Consider the following 23,999-nt stretch of genomic DNA (forward strand, 5'->3'; position numbering starts at 1 on the left):
GAGAGAGAGAGAAATAGAATTAATTTCTCTCTCTCTCTCTCTCTCTCTCTCTCTCTCTCTTCAAATGTGAATTTCAATGCTTGATTTGACATTTGGAGAGAGAGAGAGAGAGAGATAGAGAGAGAGAAAAGATGTTTTGTCTCCTATCTTTCCTCAAGATTACTCTTTCTAAATGTGACATTTCAATGCTTGACTGACATTTGGAGAGAGAGAGAGAGAGAGAGAGAGAGAGAGAGAGAGAAATTATGTTTTGTCTCCTATCTTTCCTCTCAAGATTACATCTTTCAAATGTGAATTTCAATGCTTGATTTGACATTTGGAGAGAGAGAGAGAGAGAGAGAGAGAGAGAGAGAGAAATGTTTTGTCTCCTATCTTTCTCCTCAAGATTACTCTTTCCAAATGTTCAGTGCATTAATGCTTGACAACATTTGGAGAGAGAGAGAGAGAGAGAGAGAGAGAGAGAGAGAAAATGTTTTGTCTCCTATTTTCCTCTCAAGATTACTCTTTCCAAATGTGAATTTCAATGCTTGAAATATCACATTTGGAGAGAGAGAGAGAGAGAGAGAGAGAGAGAGAGAGAAAATGTTTTGTCTCCTATCTTTCCTCAAGATTACATCTTTCAAATGTGACATTTCAATGCTTGACTGAACATTTGGAGAGAGAGAGAGAGAGAGAGAGAGAGAGAGAGAGAGAAAATGTTTTGTCACCTATTTTCCTCAAGATTACATCTTTCAAATGTGAATTTCAATGCTTGATGACATTTGGAGAGAGAGAGAGAGAGAGAGAGAGAGAGAGAGAGAGAAATGTTTTGTCACCTATTTTTCCTCAAGATTACATCTTTCAAATGTGACATTTCAATGCTTGACTGAACATTTGGAGAGAGAGAGAGAGAGAGAGAGAGAGAGAGAGAGAGAGAAAATGTTTTGTCACCTATATTTCCTCCAAGATACAACTTTCAAACTGTGAATTTCAATGCTTGATTTGACATTTGGAGAGAGAGAGAGAGAGAGAGAGAGAGAGAGAGAGAGAGAGAGAAATGTTTTGTCACTTATTTTCCTCCAGATTTCAACTTTCAAACTGTGACATTTTCAATGCTTGATGAAGAGAGAGAGAGAGAGAGAGAGAGAGAGAGAGAGAGAGAGAGAGAGAAAGTTTTGTCCCCTATATTTCCTCCAAGATTTCATCTTTCAATTGTGACATTTTATGCTTGATGAAGAGAGAGAGAGAGAGAGAGAGAGAGAGAGAGAGAGAATTAATGTTTTGTCACCTATATTTCCTCCAAGATTACAACGTTTCAAACTGTGACATTTTCATGCTTGATGAAGAGAGAGAGAGAGAGAGAGAGAGAGAGAGAGAGAGAGAGAGAGAGAAATGTTTTGTCACTATATTTCCTCCAAGATTACAACATTTCAAACTGTGACATTTTCATGCTTGATGAAGAGAGAGAGAGAGAGAGAGAGAGAGAGAGAGAGAGAGAGAGAATATTTTGTCCCCTATATTTCCTCCAAGATTTCATCTTTTCTAATTGTGACATTTTAATGCTTGATGAAGAGAGAGAGAGAGAGAGAGAGAGAGAGAGAGAGAGAGAGAGAATATTTTGTCCCCTATATTTCCTCCAAGATTTCATCTTTTCTAATTGTGACATTTTAATGCTTGATGAAGAGAGAGAGAGAGAGAGAGAGAGAGAGAGAGAGAGAGAGAGAGAGAGAGAATATTTTGTCCCCTATATTTCCTCCAAGATTTCATCTTTTCTAATTGTGACATTTTAATGCTTGATGAAGAGAGAGAGAGAGAGAGAGAGAGAGAGAGAGAATTAATGTTTTGTCACCTATATTTCCTCCAAGATAACAACGTTTCAAACTGTGACATTTTCATGCTTGATGAATTTGGAGAGAGAGAGAGAGAGAGAGAGAGAGAGAGAGAGAGAGAGAGAGATGTTTTGTCACCTATATTTCCTCCAAGATAACAACGTTTCAAACTGTGACATTTTCAATGCTTGATGAAGGAGAGAGAGAGAGAGAGAGAGAGAGAGAGAGAGAGAGAGAGAGAGAGAGAAATGTTTTGTCACTATATTTCCTCCAAGATTACAACATTTCAAACTGTGACATTTTCAATGCTTGATGAAGAGAGAGAGAGAGAGAGAGAGAGAGAGAGAGAGAGAGAGAGAGATATTTTGTCCCCTATATTTCCTCCAAGATTTCATCTTTTCTAATTGTGACATTTTAATGCTTGATGAAGAGAGAGAGAGAGAGAGAGAGAGAGAGAGAGAGAGAGAGAGAGAGAGATATGTTTTGTTACCTATATTTCCTCCAAGATTACATCTTTTCTAATTGTGACATTTTAATGCTTGATGAAGAGAGAGAGAGAGAGAGAGAGAGAGAGAGAGAGAGAGAGAGAGAGAGAGTGTTTTGTCACTTATTTTTCCTCCAAGATTACGTTTCAAACTGGGATATTTCAATGCTTAATTTGACATTTGGAGAGAGAGAGAGAGAGAGAGAGAGAGAGAGAGAGAGAGAGAGAGAGAATTTTGTCACTTATATTTCCTCCAAGATTTCACAATTTCACATTGTGATATTTTAATGTTTGATTGAATATTTGCATTGAAGATACGGGAAGAGAGAGAGAGAGAGAGAGAGAGAGAGAGAGAGAGAGAGAATGTTTTGGCACCTATATTTCCTCCAAGATTTCACATTGATATATTTTTTTGCTTGATTGAATATTTGCATTGAGAATACGGGGAGAGAGAGAGAGAGAGAGAGAGAGAGAGAGAGAGAGAGAGAGAAAGCTTCCTCTTAAGAAGTAGAATTGTCATTGTAAGATCCTTCTTTTATCTGAAGAACTTCCAAGCGTATGTCTGAGTGCTTGTCATATGTAGCGAAAAGATTGTTCAGTCAACTAAAGCACAGAATCTCTTAATATAAACTTATGGCCGGTTTCTGGCTGTTAGCAATACACATTGATAATAACTTGTGTCAGAAACAGTTATTGTAATCACTAATATGTGAAATTCTCGAGCTTTGAAGATTTTCCACTTTCTGCTATTTCTGTGGCCCAATGCATTGTATACTTCGGTGAATTATTCGAAATTGCTTAAATCTGTTTTAACTTTGCTACCACTCAGTGCAATTGCTGAACGGTATTGTAAGAATCTCCAGATTAAAGAAATCTGACTTATAATGCATAAGATAATTTTATTATATTAATAATTATCTTTGTACTGGGGAATATAAATTCGAGACGGATAGATCCACTGTAATTTCTGAAGCTCTGAAATGTAGCTGAACAGGAGTATTCAGAATGACAGCCAATTTTATCCATATGTGAATAATTCTTAGAATTATTTAATAATATCGTTGCTTTCAAATTTGATATGAAACAGATGAACATCGATAATTATATAGTAGACTTACATATATCAGAACATCAAATTGACATCACAAATATGTTCTAAAATCTCTTGAGGGTACATTCAGGCACACTTTTCTGTCTTATTTCTCTTCCTCTTGTTTAATTTTATATAGTTTATATATGAAAGATCTATTTTAATATTAATACTTTTCTTAAAACATTTTATATTGCTCATTACTTCTCTTGTAGTTTGTTTATCTCCTTATTTCTTTTCCTCACTGGACTATTTTTTCCCTGTTGGAGCCCTTGGGTTTATAGCATCCTGCTTTTCCAACTAGGGTACACTCAGGCACATTATTCTGTGTCCTTATTTTCTTTCCTCACTGGGCTATTTTCCCCGTGAGAGCCCTTGGGTTTATAGCATCCTGCTTTTCCAACTAGGGTACACTCAGGCACATTATTCTGTGTCCTTATTTTCTTTCCTCACTGGGCTATTTTCCCCGTGAGAGCCTTTGGTTTATAACATTCTGCTTTTCCAACTAGGGTTGTAGCTTAATAATAATAATAATAATAATAATAATAATAATAATAATAATAATAATAATAATGATAATGATAATAATAATAATAAAATGTGAGATAAATTATCATCCATAATCCATGTTTTGACCTGAAGTATCTATATTTTTATAGATAAACATGTTATTTATATATGCAGATTATTAAGCAGTTAGAAATGTACAAAACAAAATAATTAGAATTTTATTAAAAAATAAAACAAGAGATGAAAAAAAACTAAGATTAAAAAAGAATATTTTTGTCACCAGGAAGAAACTTTGAGGAGCCGTTACAGAGGAAATAGACACGCGTAGAATAATAACAGCTGATGACAATCAGCATGGTGGATATTTCGTACGCTAAGAAGAAATAGTTTACTTTTATATAGTTATATATAATCTTATTAGCAAATAGTATCTATAACTGCTTCAGAAGTTAAGGATTCTCAACTCCTAGTTAAGTTTTGCAAGGTTAAAGGTAAGGCCTAAACTTATGATTGCAAATCAGGTCGGCTGGCTGGCTTAGCCTTAGCCTGTCACTTCATAACTACGTTTCACATTACGCTAATACTAATCTGTGATTCTATAATTTTAATTGATTCGTTGTATGTTTGCATTTTAAATTAATAAAATTGATGGAGCTTTTATATAACGACAAAACAGTTGTTCCAGAAGTACAGAAAATGGATTTTATAATTTATAACTAGCCCTTCGTATCCGTGTCCGTCATACTACAAACGGTTCGATTAAACTTATTTGTATGATGGTCTGTTTACTGAACACTATATTTTGAGTCTTTGTAGTTTGGTGCGACAGAACGGGTGTAAAATTTCATAAGTTATAACTGGAAAAATACATTTTAAAAAGGAAACAAACGTAAGAACACCGCTTGACTTTAGGTTCGACACCTAACCTACTTATTTGTATGATGGTCTGTTTACTGAACACTATATTTGAGTCTTTGTAGTTTGGTGGGACAGAACGGGTGTAAAATTTCAAAAGTTATAAATGGAAAAATACATTTTAAAAAGGAAACAAACACAAGAACACCTAATTTAAGGTTCCGCACCTAACCTAACCTAGGAGCCTTATCCTTATTCCCCTGTTACTGTGACCTCCCTGAAACTACTTTATTCTTAGCTTACCACAAGACTTAAGGGTATTTGTTTACGAGACCACGCTCTCCATATACTTCCAGATCATGCAAAACTATCGTTTTCCTCTATTACTTTTTTCATAATTCAAAACAATTCGCGGAGCCTTTGTATGTCAGCGGCCAGTTCCTCACGTGTTCATTAAAAATGGACATCAACTAACCTAAACTTTCCCCCCCTAACCTAACCTATAAGCCACGTCCTTACCTGCTTGCCTAACAGGGACGTCAGGTGGCCGCTATCATACATACACCCCCATTTTGCCATATGGGTAACAAGTTAAAATTAACAAATCTAAAGAATTAAAAAAAAAAACCTGGTTTCCTCACTAAATGACCTGGAACTGATATCTTCAACACGGTCAACCAAACAGAAGTTTGTGATGTCAGCTTACATTTGGTATACAGTATATTCAAAATATACATATTATAACAGGTATAATGTGCATGAGTGTTGTAATTCAAGAGGTATTAGTTTGTTGAGTGTAGTTGGAAAAGTGTATGGTAGAGTATTGATTAATAGGATTAAGGATAAAACAGAGAATACAATCTTGGAAGTACAGGGTGGTTTTAGAAGAGGTAGGGGTTGTATGAATCAGATTTTTACAGTTAGGCAGATATGCGAGAAATATTTAGCAAAAGGTAAGGAGGTGTATGTTGCGTTTATGGATCTGGAGAAAGCATATGATAGAGTTGATAGGGAAGCAATGTGGAATGTGATGAGGTTATATGGAGTTGGTGGAAGGTTGTTGCAAGCAGTGAAAAGTTTCTACAAAGGTAGTAAAGCATGTGTTAGAATAGGAAATGAAGTGAGTGATTGGTTTCCGGTGAGAGTGGGGCTGAGACAGGGATGTGTGATGTCGCCGTGGTTGTTTAACTTGTATGTTGATGGAGTGGTGAGACAGGTGAATGCTCGAGTGCGTGGACGAGGATTAAAACTGGTAGGCGAGAATGACCATGAATGGGAGGTAAATCAGTTGTTGTTTGCGGATGATACTGTACTGGTAGCAGACACAGAAGAGAAGCTTGACCGACTAGTGACAGAATTTGGAAAGGTGTGTGAGAGAAGGAAGTTGAGAGTTAATGTGGGTAAGAGTAAGGTTATGAGATGTACGAGAAGGGAAGGTGGTGCAAGGTTGAATGTCATGTTGAATGGAGAGTTACTTGAGGAGGTGGATCAGTTTAAGTACTTGGGGTCTATTGTTGCAGCAAATGGTGGAGTGGAAGCAGATGTACGTCAGAGAGTGAATGAAGGTTGCAAAGTGTTGGGGGCAGTTAAGGGAGTAGTAAAAAATAGAGGGTTGGGCATGAATATAAAGAGAGTTCTATATGAGAAAGTGATTGTACCAACTGTGATGTATGGATCGGAGTTGTGGGGAATGAAAGTGATGGAGAGACAGAAATTGAATGTGTTTGAGATGAAGTGTCTAAGGAGTATGGCTGGTGTATCTCGAGTAGATAGGGTTAGGAACGAAGTGGTGAGGGAGAGACGGGTGTAAGAAATGAGTTAGCGGCTAGAGTGGATATGAATGTGTTGAGGTGGTTTGGCCATGTTGAGAGAATGGAAAATGGTTTTCTGCTAAAGAAGGTGATGAATGCAAGAGTTGATGGGAGAAGTACAAGAGGAAGGCCAAGGTTTGGGTGGATGGATGGTGTGAAGAAAGCTCTGGGTGATAGGAGGATAGATGTAAGAGAGGCAAGAGAGCGTGCTAGAAATAGGAATGAATGGCGAGCGATTGTGACGCAGTTCCAGTAGGCCCTGCTGCTTCCTCCGGTGCCTTAGATGACCGCGGAGGTAGCAGCAGTAGGGGAGTCAGCATTATGAAGCTTCATCTGTGGTGGAAATGTGGGAGGTTGGGCTGTGGCACCCTAGCAGTACCAGCTGAACTCGGTTGAGTCCCTGATTAGGCTGAAGGAACATAGAGAGTAGAGGTCCCCTTTTTGTTTTGTTTCATTGTTGGTGTCAGCTACCCCCCAAAATTGGGGGGAAGTGCCTTGGTATATGGATGGAACAGGTATAATTACAGAAAAGTGTCATTACTGTATTTGTCTATTGTATATTTTACGTACACTTTTGAGTAATTACAACAGGGTCCCATTGTGTCAATTCAAATTACCCTCGCTGAATGGTTCGACCATCTAACGATAAAGCTTATTCTGTTAAGTAAAAGAGCGAGAAAATCCTGTCAAGGGAACGAGCTCTTGCGACTTTATAAGATTGTTTGGTAGTCTTACAGTTTCTCAAAAAATTCTTAGTCTTTTAGGCGAGTATGTTTCTTTTGTAACGGCTCATCAAAGTTTCTTCCTTATGACAAAAGATCATTCTTTTTACATGTATAGTTTTCTTTTATCTCTGTTTTATTTAAAAAAAAAGAATTCTAATTGTTCTGTTTTTATTCTATATACAATTGTAATAAAGTTGAAAATAATGAGTTGTGCTTATCTGTCGTACTACAAACTCCCCAAATTTGTCACTGATTTGTATATTGAAATTTACAAGAATAGGATGAAATTGATTAAAACAACACAATAAGGCTGAATAAGTGTATTGTATCCTATTCTACACCTTACAAGGAAGCTATTGTTGAGCGGTGAAAATAGAGTGGCTCAGACAGAAAAAGGAAAGTTGAATCTGATATTACTAAATCAAAGAGGAACTGTATGGGCTAACCTAAAATATCAACACCAGACCTCGTGTACATATGCGTACAGTATTCTTACTGCGTAGTTACCTCTTTTAGTACTAATTGTCAGGCATGTCCGCCCTCCTACAAACTTCTCTCTCGAATGTTATGGACTGTAATTTCTAGATAAATACATGAACCAGTATTTTTCCCAACTCATTGTTCTGACCATTCCCAGTCTCGATTATTGGTGCAAACCACCTGTTTATGAGGTATCTTAATGGGGGATCTCAGTGAGAAATTATGGATTTTGGGTGGAGAAACACCAAAAACAACTTGTTTACACCTATAATAATGTTCAGAAATGCATTTAGCACAAGGTAACCAGTTTGAGAAATATATTGCTTATGTATCATATAATTGTCTATATTTTATATCAATTCCCTCGATTGGTCTGCTCTTTCATGGTTCGCTTCACTCACAATTAAACATTCTTGGCAGGCTCCTATGGATCGGGCAAGTAGTATTTGATTTGGTGATATTTTCAGTCAGTTTAATAGCAACTGTCTGAGCATGAGCGCAGCTGGTCAAGGATGTGGGCATTCTCCCTTGTCCCTCTCCCTCCTCATGACTTTCCCTAGATGTTTTGGTGATACCATCGCTTGAGAATTTTCTACGAGTCCATTGTGCTCCTCGACCTGGATCTTCCTGTACTCGGAGACTGAGTCAGGATTTGAGTTTTCCCAGAAGCCATGATCTTCCAACGTGGTCGCACGTTAGTGGTTGAAACAGGGGACTTCTCTTATCCCATGTCAGCCCTCGTCTGAGCATCAAAGATCCTTTCCAACTTATGATAGGCATTTGATTGCTCTGTTCCATTCGAGGACCGGTAGGTGTGTTTCCTAGGGGGAAGAAGGCTTCTTGGTTGAGATGTTGAGATGATGTCACCAAAGAATTTCAGAAAGACCGATCGATATGAGTCGCTTAATCGTGACTCCTACGTTTTCTCTCTCAGTTGGGGAGAAGGAACACTGTATTGAAAACATTCCTCTCAAGGAAGGATACCAATATACCCTTTCCTTGTTCCTGAGTTAAGAACATATATAATGGAAACAACGTACTCATCCCTTGAGTGGACAGATGGACAAACGGTACAAGAGCTCACGCCCCTACTACTTTTGCTCTTTATTTACGACAATGAGTACACCTACTACCAGTAGGTATAAAGGCCACTGTCCTTTTTCTTTACCTGATCTCTCTCTCTCTCTCTCTCTCTCTCTCTCTCTCTCTCTCTCTCTCTCTCTCTCTCTCTCTCTCTCTCTCTCCGGGAAAATAAGAAGCAGTGTGTGCTTATATTTTCCCAGTGAGGGAAAGACCTACTCCCGAACAGAAGGAAATAGTCTACATGATTTTGGGGGAGGTGTATTACTGTACCAAAACTCAGCCCTCTTGAAGATATCTCAATATTAGGTACACTGCTACCAGTGCTAGGTCTTATACGAGGACTTGCATGACTGCGGGACAGGATGTTGGCAGCCACCACTGCCCCTCTCCTACTTTGGGATGTTCCCGAGACGCTTTGAATTCTTCACCACCACTACGGTGATTACAGCACTGATAACGGGTCTGGTGTAAGACCCGGCCGCTCACACTGTTCATGGGTGTGGAGTCGTCTGTCATGTAAACCACTTTCAGGATCAGCAGAGATACTTCTTGTTTAACCTTTGATTGAGTATTTTCACATACTTTGTCTCGACCTGGAGCTCAACATTCCCAAAACAGGTAGAAGGCAAGGACCTTCACACTACAGCAACCTCACTAGTTGGCCTTTGGATTCCAAAGGATGACAAGGGAAAGGAACACGCTTGAGGTCTTCCAAACGGTTCTCCATTTCTTTAGTCAACTCTTCCAGTGAAAAGGTCGACTAGGGCCCGATGACCAATCCTCTCCCTTTTCAAAAAGAAGACGACAAGTTCCGTACGGTCTGCCATCTGGAAGAAGACTTCTCACTCTCAGTGAACTTGAAGAATATTTACACCTAGATACCCATCTTTGGTTCTGTTAGAATGATCTCCTTCCTATAGGAGTTGGTTTTTTATTCAAAGCCAGAGCTTCAGAATGTCTATTGCTTCGAGCGTTCACACTCACCTTTTTGGTACCTACTTAATTGAGACACCATTTGGGGTTTTCTTGACATTCATCTTGTCTCCTTCTAGGAGGCAATGTTCCAGGACCGAGACAGTCTTGTCTCCTTTGCCACGATCCGAGAATCCTGTTCAATCTGTAACCAGCCGCATGGCCAGGCAGGAAAAGGGGACCAGATTATGCTGATAACATTCGTTTTTGCAAACAACCACGATATTCTATCTGGAATGTAGCATCTTCCGAGGTTTCCTAGGTCATTGGGGACCTCGTTCTACACAGGTTCTCACATCAGTGATTGTATCAGCATTATTGGAAGCATCACTGGTAAACAGATTGTGGTTTCCCTTCAATTTGGTTTCTGTAGAATAGAAAACATGGTATGATCGGGCTTGGTAGCCGATAGATAATATCCCCTTCAGGGTACATCCACTCGAATCCCACCTTCAGGGATCCTGCTGTTCATTGAGAAATCCAAAAAGGGTGGGGCACACCTGAAGTACTGCACATGATCACCTTAAGGAATTGATTCACAAAAGTAAAACACCTGCTTTTCAATCTACTAAAACTTTATGCAATGGTATCTTCCCAACAAGGTTTGATAAATCACCCTGGAGCACTGATGAATAACAATTATAACTTTGGGATTTACATCTAAAAGCAAAGGGGTACTGTTTTACAGTGCAATTGAGCAGCTCACAATGTGATAGAGTTGTACTCTAGATCCATTCCAACAAGAAGAATGTGCTACCAGACACTTTCATCCCTAGGGTCGCAGAGTAGGATCAGTTACTCTTCGCTTTTGTGCATAGCAGAAAGGCTTCTTATATTTCGGGTATCGCTATCGAAGGACCCAATTGCCCTCCAGTTGATCCAGAATTTCAAGTATACTGCTTTCCAGTCCTAGAACACCTTCCAGTAAGCTGCTCTACAGTTCCAGGGACGTTGGTAGTATTCATGTCACCTTCCAGCACACCAGGTACCTCTGGATATCTTAGCCTATCTTCCCATTTATCTGGTTTACTGATAACTCTAGGTCTGTGGATGATTTTGGTTACAGGTTTCCTTGACATCTCCCAAGTGCCACACACCGGGTGATGTTTGGATATGCTAATGCTCTTCCTCTTATGACCGGTAGAACTACCCTTCTTCTGCTGGTGGTATCGTAGAGGGGATGCTTCACCGGATGGAGCCTTCAAGCATTGATTTGTGGTTCTCCATTTCTTCCTTTGCTGAGGAAGTTTCACTTGGAGTGTCACTCAACCTTTAACTAGATTTCAGACTGAAGAGCTCGTACCTTTTCCCCTATGTTGTATCAACCTGGACTCAGGACGGTCTTTGAGTCTTTGTCTCTCTCAAGCTGACTGTTGTGTATCAAGTGACATTTCGTATGTCACGTGTCATCCTCGGCAGAGGAAGGCATTCCTACTTTTTTTCAGAGTTTGTGTCCAAGAGCCAGCTTCTAATTGGCAAAACTCCAATCTTATGTCCTTCTCCATCTCTTCCTTACTAGCAGGGTGCATGATGACTCTCATCTCTGTGCTGTAAGGACACGGCAACACTTCTTAAAGATGTCAGGTTCCCTTAAGGAGCACTAAAGATGACTTCCCCTTGCCAAAAGGTTATTCAAGAACATTGCTTTTACTGACTCATGCATCTTCATTCATGCTGATCCAATAAGATTTTGGAAGTACCATTCCAGTTTGAGCGTATGAAGTCAAGTTATTAGACGTACCCTGACGTTAAGAAAGAACCTGCCTTTGGCACAAGTACTGAAGTTAGGAGTCTGGTATGACAGGTGACCCTCGCTTCCCACCACCCACAGGAGTTTATCCACAGGTCTTGTTGCAAATCTAGCTCTCTAACGGGACAAGTAGCATCTTGTGTAAGTTACTGGTTGCGACATAATCTAGAAGGAGAGGTGGAATGCCTGGCTGAACTATTCCTTTTTCCCCTTTAGAGTGAAGCAGTCGTTCCTTTATCTAGATCGAATGTTAGATGCAGGCGAGCCTTATAACCTAAATACAGTGTATCTCCCTCCCATCCTCCCAGAGGATGGAAGAAATGTATGCTTCCCATACATACATTCAGACTACGTATCCTTAGGGATGTAAGGTTCTTGCACTACCGCTTCCCAGTCTCCTGGTAGGGACTTAATCAAACACGTGCAAGTTGTAACAAGGGTGACAGGAGTCGTCATATTTGCTCTTCTCCAAGATCAAATTGCTGTGACATTTCTCGGGTCAGTAAAGGAGCCAGGTTTGGTTCAGGTACTCCCCCCCTTCTAAGGAGGAGTCCCTTATTAAAGGTCGAAGGTTTGTGATACGTGTAAGAAGAAATGACACATTTTAAAAGATATTTGCATTTTTCCTATGTAAACAATCTTGAGACCTTCAAGTTACACTGCCTGCCTCAAGCACTTCATTAAGTCCTACATTCAGATCAAAGTGAATGCTACCTGGCGGGGCCGGGTCTGTGTCTGCCCGCTAGCTACTACTACTACTACTACTACTACTACTACTACTACTACTACTACTACTACTACTACTACTACTACTACTACTACTACCTGGTTAAAAGTTTAAATGAATTCTTACTCATATTAAGATCTCAGTTTTGTATAGTTAGGAAAAACACAAATCATTTTATTATTTTGTGTATGAAATTAAAATTAAAATTAGATGAAGAAAAATAGAAATCTGCCAGTTCCTACACTACAGATATAAAATCTTCCAACCTCATACAGTAAGTTTACGCAACAGTAAAGGTACCGTTGGTTAATGTTCACCAGTGTTGCATGGTTAAATCTTTCATCTGTATCGTTTTCGGTTTGAAGTGCATGTCTTGGTAGGACTAACCATACAAGATAGATACTGTATTCGTAAATTATTGCATATACTGTACTGTAATTTATTAATCATTGTACAGTATAGACTTTTTTAAATTAGGAATCTCTGGTTTTATTGATTTGTCTAGATGTTTTGCCAATTACCTTATCTACGAGTTAGTCTTTAGTTTTCATGGCAATTATATTCTTTAAGTGGAAACTCTGATCTCGCACAATTTTGTCTTTGTAATATATGAAAATGTTTCTTTCATCAATTTCTACTGTATAGAGAAGCTGTTTGTTGGCCACATTTAAGTTCCTTTAAGTTCTAAAGTTACCAGTAATGCATCATCTTGAACTATAGTACAGTATTACCATTCACATTTCAAGAATTAAACTGAAATACTGATTCTAAACACAGTATAGTGTTAACGGATTACCTTCTCTTACGGATCATTGTCGACAGCATTAATTCTAAATACAGTATAGTGTTAACGGATTACCTTCTCTTACGGATCATTGTCGACAGCATTAATTCTAAATACAGTATAGTGTTAACGGATTACCTTCTCTTACGGATCATTGTCGACAGCATTAATTCTAAATACAGTATAGTGTTAACGGATTACCTTCTCTTACGGATCATTGTCGACAGCATTAATTCTAAATACAGTATAGTGTTAACGGATTACCTTCTCTTATGGATCATTGTCGACAGCATTAATTCTAAATACAGCATAGTGTTAACGGATTACCTTCTCTTTCAGATCATTGTCGACAGCATTAATTCTAAATACAGTATAGTGTTAACGGATTACCTTCTTTCAGATCATTGTCGACAGCATAAATTCCACATCAAAATGAGGAGGTCAAGACTGTTCGTCGGAGGGCTCGGGGAGGGGGTCGACCAGGCTATGTTGGTCTCCAAACTTTCCCCATACGGGTCCATTGGGGACGCCGAGGTGAAAGAGAAGATGGATGCCGAGGGGAATGTTACACTTAGGTTTGCCTACGTTAACATTGAGGCTTCCCAAGACCAGTTGGAACAATGTGAGTATAAATTTGTTTTAGGGAATAAATAGGAAGTAATTTTTCAAGCAAAGAGTTTAAAGTTTTTTGTATGTTAATTGTAGTTGAGTTTTTTCAATATTTAACTTAGCCGGTGATTATAATAGCTGCAACTCTGTTGCTCGACAGAAAACTCTAAGGTAAAACTCGCCAGCGATCGCTACACAGGTTGCGGGTGTGCCCAACAGCGCCATCTGTCGTCCAGATACCCAGTACTCAATGTAAACAAAGACTCAATTTTCTCTCTGTTGTGCTATCGACAAGACGTACTTACTCGCTGTTGCTAAACTGGAGTTTTTTTCACAACTAATTGGTGAAGTACATTATTCTAGTTTTGAGCTTTCGCTGTGCAGGGTTTCTCTTCACACAAATCCTTGAACTCTTTTTGATAACGGATTCTTTGTTGATGACTTTTTGATAGTTTTTTTAATTCCCCTTTGACCAATTCAAAATGGCTGACCCTTCACAAGTCCCAAAATTTAGGAAGTGCAATGCTAGGGACTGTTCAAGGCGTCTTCCGAAGGCTTCTATCGACCCTCACACTGTTTGTTCCAATTGTCGGGATAAAACCTGTCAATTGGAAGATCGGTGTGAGGAGTGCGTTGGGCTTTCGGAATTCGATTTTATCGAATTCCAAAAGTATACACGTAGGCTAGAGAGAGATAGAGTTAGGAGAAGTTCCTCTCGTTCTATTGATATTTCCTCTCCTCATGCCCCACAACCTATTCCTTCCCCTGTAGTGGTTGCTCCTAATCCCCCTCCTGGCACTCAGGAACCTTCGATGGCTGATATGATGCGTGCCATCCAAGCTCTGGGTGAGAGAGTTGAGTCCCTTGCTAGTGACCGTAATCAACTTATGGCGGATGTGAAGGAGCTGAAGTGCAAAAGTGCAGTGGGAAGTGTTAAAGTGAGTGATAGTGTTGTGGATAGTGTTGCGCTTGAGGGTTCGTCTGTTCGTGCCTGTCGTCCTCCTAGTCCGGGACCTCTTGCAAGCTCCCAAGTCCAGGGGAGAAGCAATGTCGTACGACAAATGGGTTCGAGAGGCTTTAATCAGCGAACAGACGTTCCCTCCGTGGTATCGGGCGTATCTACCCAAGATCGCCCCTGCCTAACTAAGACGAGAGAGCCCATTTATACCTCGTCTTCGGAAGGTGTTTCTCGCAAGAAACCCTGGACCAAGGTCTCACGACCGTTAAAGCGCAAGTCGGTCCCTTCCGCACAAGTCCAACGGCCCAGTTGTAGCCACTGGGTCAGTTCGGACTCGCTGCAGTCATCCGATGACTGCTCACCTCCTAAGAGATGCAAAGCGGTACCGCTTCAGACAGTTACACCGTCTGTCGCCGCACCTGCTCCTGTAGACCCTAAGTGGTCTCTACTGCAAGACATGCAGTCTAAACTAACGTCTCTTATGCAGGACTTTCATGCGGAGAAGGTTGCTGCCGCACCAGCTAGTGCAGCTCCTTGCCTACAACCGCCCACACGATCGGTTGTGCGTCCTGTGGACGCTGAGGTAACCTTCTCACGCACACCAGTTGAGAGAGTTCCGCCACCCATGCGTTCCAGTGTGATCTGCCAGCCGCATGTTGACGTTCAGCGACGCACGGAGGTCTCCGTTGACGTTTGTGAGGTTCAACAACCGTCAGAGTTGTTTTGTTTTGACGCGGTGCGTCAACCTCCGCAACCCAGTGTGGTTGCCACTTCTCACCCACATCAGTCCAGACAGTCTGGAGTAGACGCTGTGCGTCCCCGCGCTGCTATGGTTGTTACCAGCTCACAGACTGGGCAGCAGTTCCATGACGTTGCGTCCGGCTCAGTCACGCATGCACCCGTGCGACCGGACTCAGCTATCCAGCCGTTACCCACTCCGTTGCCGTTCCCTCATCAGTTATCGGATGAGGGACTTTCTGATGATGATGTTGCTGCACACGTAGATGAACCGCATTCAGAACTGGACGAGCCTAAGTCTACGCAACCCTCTTTGGACTTTAGAAAAGTTTTGGCCCTTTTCAAAGAGATGTTTCCGGACCAGTTTGTTTCTGTGGCTCCGCGTTCTCCTCCGTCAGAGTTTGTGTTAGGCATGCCATCAACCACTCCTGCCTTTACTAGACTCGTCCTCGCACGCTCGTCCAAGAGAGCTTTGCGGGTTATAGGAGAATGGCTGCAGTCCAAGAAGAGTTTAGGGAAGACAGCTTTTACGTTTCCCCCTGCTAGACTCTCTTCTAGATCGAGCGTCTGGTATGCCACGGGAGAAGTTCTCGGCTTGGGAGTTCCTGCCTCTGCCCAGGGCGACTTCTCAAGTCTTGTAGACTCTCCCCGCCGCCTTGCCATGAGACGCTCAAAGATATGTTGGTCATCTTCGGACCTGGACCACCTTTTGAAAGGTATCTTTAGAGCCTTCGAAGTTTTTGACTTCTTAGACTGGTGTCTAGGAGCTCTAAGCAGAAAGATATCTCCAACAGAGAAGGAGACTTCCTTGCTCATTATGTCCTGCATGGTCAAGGCCGTACGTGATGGGTCTAATGAGCTTGCTGCATCATTTGTGTCCGGAGTCCTTAAGAAGCGTGAAAACTTATGCTCATTCCTTTCAGCTGGAGTTACACCATGCCAGAGATCCGAACTTCTGTTTGCTCCTCTTTCCAAGTGCCTTTTTCCAGAAGACCTGATTAAGGAAATTGCCGCTTCTTTGATACAGAAGGACACTCACGATCTTGTTGCGTCCTCCGCTCGCAAAGCCACCCCTTTGCCTACCTTGTCAGCTAGACCAAGGATGGACACTCCAGCGTCCCGTTTTATTCCGCCCTTTCGTGGCAGAGCCTCCAGCAGAGGAGGTGCTCGTGCCGAAGGGAAACGAGGAAAGAAGAAAGGAACCAAGTCCTTTAAGGGCAGAGTCTGACTGCCAGCTTCTTCAGACAGCAGTGGGAGCCAGACTCAAGAACTTCTGGCAGACCTGGGAAAAGAGAGGCACAGATGCACAACCTGTGAAGTTGCTCAGAGAGGGGTACAAGATCCCGTTTGTACGGAAACCCCCTCTAGCAACGTCTCCCATCGATCTCTCTCCCAGGTACAGAGAGGAAGACAAGAGACGAGCCTTGAAACAGGAAGTGTCTCTTTTACTAGAGAAGGGAGCGGTGGTCAAAGTCTCGGACCATCAAACCCCGGGATTCTACAACCGCCTCTTCTTGGTGTCAAAGAAGACAGGAGGGTGGAGGCCGGTGCTAGACGTCAGTGCGCTGAATGTCTTTGTCACAAAGCAGACGTTCTCCATGGAGACCACAAAGTCGGTTCTAGCAGCGGTCAGAAGGGAAGACTGGATGGTCTCTTTAGACCTAAGGGACGCCTACTTCCACGTCCCCGTCCCCATCCACCCGGACTCCCAACCTTTTCTGAGATTCGTTTTCGAAAAGGTTGTCTACCAGTTTCAAGCCCTGTGCTTTGGCCTAAGCACAGCTCCTCTTGTGTTTACGAGGCTGATGAGGAATGTAGCCAAATTCCTTCATTTAGCGGACATCCGAGCCTCCCTCTATTTGGACGACTGGCTTCTCAGAGCTTCTTCCAGTCGTTGCTGTCTGAAGGATGTAAAGTGGACTCTAGATCTGACCAAGGAATTGGGTCTCCTTGTCAATATGGAAAAGTCACAAGTGGTCCCATCCCAAACTATTGTGTATTTAGGGATGGAGATTCACAGTCTAGCTTTTCGGGCTTTTCCGTCGGCCCCCAGAACAAGCCAAGCCCAGTTATGCATCCAGAACATGCTGAAGAAGGAACGATGTTCAGTCAGGAAGTGGATGAGTCTGATAGGGACGCTATCATCCCTGGAACAGTTTGTGTCATTAGGAAGACTACACCTCCGTCCTCTTCAATATCACCTAGCATTTCACTGGAAAAAGGACAAGACGCTAGAAGCGGTCTCGATCCCCATTTCCGAGAAGATGAAGTCTTGCCTGACGTGGTGGAAGGACAGTATCAGCCTCAGAGAGGGTCTGCCTCTGGCTGTTCAGACTCCCAACCACGTTCTCTTCTCGGACGCATCGGACGTAGGCTGGGGCGCGACATTAGACGGTCGGGAATGTTCGGGAATATGGAACTCGAGTCAAAGGACAATGCATATCAACTGCAAGGAGCTACTGGCAGTACATCTGGCCTTGAAAAGCTTCAGGTCTCTCCTTCGAGGCAAAGTGGTGGAGGTGAACTCGGACAACACCACTGCTTTGGCGTACATCTCCAAGCAAGGAGGGACCCACTCACTGACGTTGTACGAGATCGCAAGGGACCTGCTCATCTGGTCAAAAGGTCTAAACATATCGCTAGTAACGAGGTTCATCCAAGGCAACTTGAATGTCATGGCAGATTGTCTCAGTCGGAAGGGACAAGTAATTCCAACAGAATGGACCCTCCACAAGGATGTATGCAAGAGACTTTGGGCCACTTGGGGCCAACCAACCATAGATCTCTTTGCAACCTCGATGACCAAGAGGCTCCCAATATATTACTCACCAATCCCGGACCCAGCAGCAGTTCATATAGATGCCTTTCTCCTAGATTGGTCACATCTGGATCTATACGCATTCCCACCGTTCAAGATTGTCAACAAGGTACTGCAGAAGTTCGCCTCTCACGAAGGGACAAGGTTGACGCTAGTTGCTCCCCTCTGGCCCGCGAGAGAATGGTTCACCGAGGTACTTCGATGGCTAGTAGACGTTCCCAGAACTCTTCCTCTAAGGGTGGACCTTCTACGTCAGCCACACGTAAAGAAGGTACACCAAAGCCTCCACGCTCTTCGTCTGACTGCCTTCAGACTATCGAAAGACTCTCAAGAGCTAGAGGCTTTTCGAAGGAGGCAGCCAGGGCGATTGCTAGAGCAAGGAGAACATCCACCCTTAGAGTCTACCAATCGAAGTGGGAAGTCTTCCGAAACTGGTGCAAGTCAGTATCTGTATCCTCGACCAGTACCTCTGTAACTCAAATAGCTGACTTCCTCTTATACCTAAGGAAAGAACGATCACTTTCAGCTCCCACTATCAAGGGTTACAGAAGCATGTTGGCATCAGTCTTCCGTCACAGAGGCTTAGATCTTTCCAACAATAAAGATCTACAGGACCTCCTTAAGTCTTTTGAGACCACGAAGGAGCGTAGTTTGGTTACGCCTGGTTGGAATTTAGACGTGGTACTAAGATTCCTCATGTCAGACAGGTTCGAGCCGCTACAATCAGCCTCCCTGAAAGATCTCACCTTAAAGACTCTTTTACTGGTATGCTTAGCCACAGCTAAAAGAGTCAGTGAGATTCATGCCTTCAGCAAGAACATCGGATTTTCGTCAGAAAAGGCTACATGTTCACTACAACTTGGTTTTCTGGCCAAAAACGAGCTGCCTTCTCGACCTTGGCCGAAATCGTTCGATATTCCCAGCTTATCGAATATGGTTGGCAATGAACTAGAAAGAGTCTTATGCCCTGTGAGAGCTCTCAAGTTCTATTTAAAACGAACTAAACCTTTACTACGAGGCCTTTCTGAAGCTTTATGGTGTTCAGTTAAGAAACCATCTTTGCCTATGTCAAAGAATGCTTTATCCTATTTTATCAGACTGTTAATACGAGAAGCTCATTCCCATCTGAGTGAGGAAGACCAAGCATTGCTGAAGGTAAGGACACACGAAGTTAGAGCTGTCGCAACTTCCGTGGCCTTTAAACAAAATAGATCTCTGCGAAGTATAATGGACGCAACCTATTGGAGAAGCAAGTCAGTGTTCGCGTCTTTTTATCTTAAGGATGTCCAGTCTCTTTACGAGGACTGCTACACACTGGGACCATTCGTAGCAGCGAGTGCAGTAGTGGGTGAGGGCTCAACCACTACAATTCCCTAATTCCATAACCTTTTAATCTTTCTCTTGAAATGTTTTTATTGTTGTTTTTTGGGTTGTCCGGAAGGCTAAGAAGCCTTTCGCATCCTGGTTGATTTGGCGGGTGGTCAAAGTCATTTCTTGAGAGCGCCTAGATTAGGGGTTTTGATGAGGTCCTGTTGTATGGGTTGCAACCCTTGATACTTCAGATCCTAGGGGTCGATCAGCATCCTAAGAGGATCGCGAGGCTCCGTAAGGAAGACGTACTTAAAAAGGCAGAGTAATTGTTCAAGTCGACTCCCTTACCAGGTACCTATTTATTTTGTTTTTGTTATTTTGATAACTTCTAAAATGAAATAAAAACTCTTAGCTCATAATAATGTAAACATATATTGCTGGTCTCTACCCACCCCCCTGGGTGTGAATCAGCTATTATAATCACCGGCTAAGTTAAATATTGAAAAATGTTATTTTGATAATAAAATAAATTTTTGAATATACTTACCCGGTGATTATAAATTAAAGGACCCTCCCTTCCTCCCCAATAGAGACGCAGTGGAACGAGGAGAAAATTGAGTCTTTGTTTACATTGAGTACTGGGTATCTGGACGACAGATGGCGCTGTTGGGCACACCCGCAACCTGTGTAGCGATCGCTGGCGAGTTTTACTTTAGAGTTTTCTGTTGAGCAACAGAGTTGCAGCTACTGTATTATAATCACCGGGTAAGTATATTCAAAAATTTATTTTATTATCAAAATAACATTTTTAAAGTTTTTTGTATGTTAATTGTAGTTGAGTCTTTTCCTCACGACTAAATGAAAATGAATTTATTGGAATATCAGGCAGTGTATTATTATTATTATTAATATTATTATTATTATTATTATTATTATTATTATTATTATTATTATTGCTAAGCTACAACCCTAGTTGGAAATGCAGGATGCTATAAGCCTAGGAGCTCCAACAGGGAAAATAGCCCAGTGAGGATAGGAAACAAGGAAAAATAAAATAGTTTAAGAACAGTAACAATAGAATAAATATCTCCTATATAAACTATAAAATCTTTAACAAAACTAGAGGAAGAGAAATAAGATAGAATAGTGTGCCCGAGTGTACCCTCAAGCAAGAGAACTTTAACCCAAGAATGTGGAAGACCATGGTACAGAGGTTATGGCTCTACCCAAGACTAGAGAACAATGGTATGATTTTAGAGTGTCCATCTAGAAGAGGTGCTTACCATAGCTAAAGAGTCTCTTCTACCCTTACCAAGAGGAAAGTGGCCACTGAACAATTACAGTGCACTTTTCAATATAAATGCCTCCTTTCATGAAATCACTCCATACCTCATGTCATTAAATGATTATGATTAAAGCAAAGGAAATATTTGAGGTTTTGATTTCTGTAATACAGGAAGTCCACAATTTACAAATATTTGGAGATAAAAACAAATCCAAATGAAAATAACAATGATAAGATAAAGGAATACTCTAATAAGACAATATTATATCATTTAATACAGTAGGCATAACAATATTTTTAAAAACATGATATGTATTTCATATGAAACCTGACTATTTTTTTACTTTTGTAGCTGGAAATTATAGGCATAGAATTCAGGGTAGGCCTACCTTAGACCAAAATTTAACAAAATTAGACTTCCAAACAATTTGACTTGCAAACAGATTCTTGGACTTGAGGACTTTCTGTATATGAATTTAGATATTTTTAAGTATAGTATAGTAATTGCATAGGGTTAACACTATTTCTTTTGTCTCAGGTATAAGATCCTTGAATGGCAGTATGTGGCAAGGCTCCAGTATGAGAGTTGAAGTTGCCAAGGAGAGCTTTTTGGACAGACTGAAAAGAGAGCGAGAGGAGAGGCAAGGACATAGGCACGGCGGCCAGAATTTCTCCAACCGCGACGGCTTTCGGAAACCCGAGAGATATCGCGACAGCGGTATGGAGACTCAGGGCAAAGATTACGAAGTGATCCCGAACGAGAAGCGGAAGCTTTGGCAGCAGAGAATGGACCCGAGCAACTCGCAAGAAAACGTCAAAGTATCCTCGACTCCCGACGGCAACGACCAGTTGTTTGCGAAGCGCAGAGCCACCGGGAAAAATAGGAACGAAAGAGAAGAGGAAATGATGGCCAGCTTTAAGACGTTCAGTTCCATGTGGGCGGACACTGATGAAGAGGAGGAAAATGAAGGTTTTGTTATGAGTAACAAGGATAAGAAGAAGCTAGAAGAAGCATTAAGCAAGAAAAAAGAAATGGCTGATGATGACGATGAGGTAAAAATCGAATGTTTTCCTTATGGATGTTAATTGTCTAAAAGGAATCATAATTAACATTACTTTTGTCTTGTACTTTTAGTCTCTCATAGTCCAGATCCAAAGAATTGAGTTTTGAAAATTGGAGTGAAACTAAGATGACAAATTCGGAGAGAATTTGTATTTTTCCCTAACTAATACAAACCTATAGTTATTTATTTGGCTACCTTCCAGCTTTGCCAAAAGATAATCCAAATAAATAATGGAAGGTTTATTAGTATGGGAAGAATTCAAATTTAACTGGCTAAATTTGAATAGACAGGTGGCTTTATCTCAGTACTTAATTTAATGAGGTGTCATTTCAATATCATCATTATATACGAGTTAAATGAGTTCACATAGTCTTTATGCAGAATCTTATATGGCTTGCCTGAGGATTTCTTCTCAAGTTAAATCTGAAAATAGAGTATAGTTGAATAAGTTAAACCCCTTAAGTGTAATTAGACCAAAGGTAATAGACGAAAAATAGACATAAAACATAGATCCTGGAATAGAAATGGATACTGCATAGATATTTTATTACTGTCTAAACTCTAAAATGATTGATATTTCTGTCTAGACTCTAAAATGACTCTTATTACTGTCTAAACTCTAAAATGATCCATGAACAGTATTATTAAAAGTTTTAAATTCTTCTGTAGAGTGGATATGTCTTTACTGATAGCATTGTACATTTCAGTGTTTTGATGAACAATTCTCACACGGGAAGATTTTACACACACAGCACAAACACTCTCTCTCTCTCTCTCTCTCTCTCTCTCTCTCTCTCTCTCTCTCTCTCTCTCTCTCTCTCTCTCTCTCTCTCTCTCTCTCTCTTTTCTGTATAGCATTGATATGTCTTTGTTTACTGATAGCATTGTGCACTCCAGAGATTTGATCAATAATTTTTACCCAGTAAGATATTATACACACTCTCTCTCTCTCTCTCTCTCTCTCTCTCTCTCTCTCTCTCTCTCTCTCTCTCTCTCTCTCTCTCTCTCTCTCTCTCTCATTTATATAATTTCTCTTATTTACAGAGTGACGTGGAAGCATTTGATGACGTAGCGAGTGAACCACAGGAAAAAGATGTGGAGGAGGAGGTAAAAAAAACTCCTCCAAAATCCGCAGATAAGAAAAAGAATTGGGGAATGCCTAAACCACTGAGGTAAGCAGGATAAGAAGATTTTTTACTTTATCTTTTCCTAAATAAGATTAGTCCCAAATTAAACTGAATTTTTAAATATTTAACTTAGCCGGTGAATATATAGCTGCAACTCTGTTGCTCGACAGACAAACTCTACGGAAAAACTCGCCAGCGATCGCTACACAGGTTGCGGGTGTGCCCAACAGCGCCATCTGTCGACCAGATACCCAGCTCTTATGTAAACAAAGACTCAATTTTCTCTCTGTCGACGTGTCGACAAGACGTACTTTACTCGCTGTTGCTAAACTGGAGTTTTTCACATCATATTGGTGAAGTACTATATTCTGGTTTTGAGCTTTCGCAATGCAGATGTTTTATCTTCATCTTAAATCTTGAACTCGTTTTGGATAGATTCCATTATGGTGACAAAGAGAGTATGGACTTTCTTTCACTTTTAAATGGCCGACCCTTCCCTTAGACGGAAGTGTGTTTAGGCTTTTAGTAATTATCTTATCACGTTATAAATTATTTATAGATTTTCCTCTATATATTTTATATCTCTCCGCCTTTATTAGGCCTCTTCGATTAACTTTTCATTTATTATAAACATATAAAAATAAATTTTAATGTTTTGTTTATATGCGACCTTTCCTGAGAGTAGGCGGTCCTAACTTGGAAACCGAAGTTAATCAACGTTGAGCCCTTTATATCGTAAATAGCTTTTAAAGAGCTAAGGATTTAAAACTTTTTAAATGTAATATTTTATGAAAGATTTTCTTTGATAGTCTTCGTACTGTTTTCAAAGATGAACTAACGTTTAGTTTATTTATGCTACGCAGTTGTTGACGTTCAGGACGTTCAACATGCGCTCTATCGTTACGATAGAGAGAGAGTGTATCACGGTTTCACTTTGCAGTAAGAGTAAATCGATTCTGACGTTTTGTTCATTCTTTCTTAGCTTAAATGTTTTAAATTCTATTTTAAAG

The 23,999-nt window shown here is 40.9% G+C and overlaps 1 protein-coding gene across 1 annotated transcript in view; it reads left to right on the forward strand.

Annotated features, from left to right (window-relative positions):
- Window positions 1-4,232: 4,232 nt before the first annotated feature.
- LOC137636979 (probable RNA-binding protein CG14230) overlaps window positions 4,233-23,999 on the forward strand; it is a 64,693-nt gene continuing 44,926 nt past the window's right edge. Inside the window, exons 1-4 of the mRNA XM_068369307.1 lie at window positions 4,233-4,383; window positions 13,480-13,701; window positions 21,337-21,851; window positions 22,907-23,034. Coding sequence (XP_068225408.1) covers window positions 13,512-13,701; window positions 21,337-21,851; window positions 22,907-23,034 — 833 coding nt within the window. The 5' untranslated portion in view covers window positions 4,233-4,383; window positions 13,480-13,511. The remainder of the gene's footprint in view (window positions 4,384-13,479; window positions 13,702-21,336; window positions 21,852-22,906; window positions 23,035-23,999) is intronic.

This window comes from Palaemon carinicauda, unplaced genomic scaffold, assembly GCF_036898095.1.
Source record: "Palaemon carinicauda isolate YSFRI2023 unplaced genomic scaffold, ASM3689809v2 scaffold476, whole genome shotgun sequence".
Classification (NCBI taxonomy): domain Eukaryota; kingdom Metazoa; phylum Arthropoda; class Malacostraca; order Decapoda; family Palaemonidae; genus Palaemon; species Palaemon carinicauda.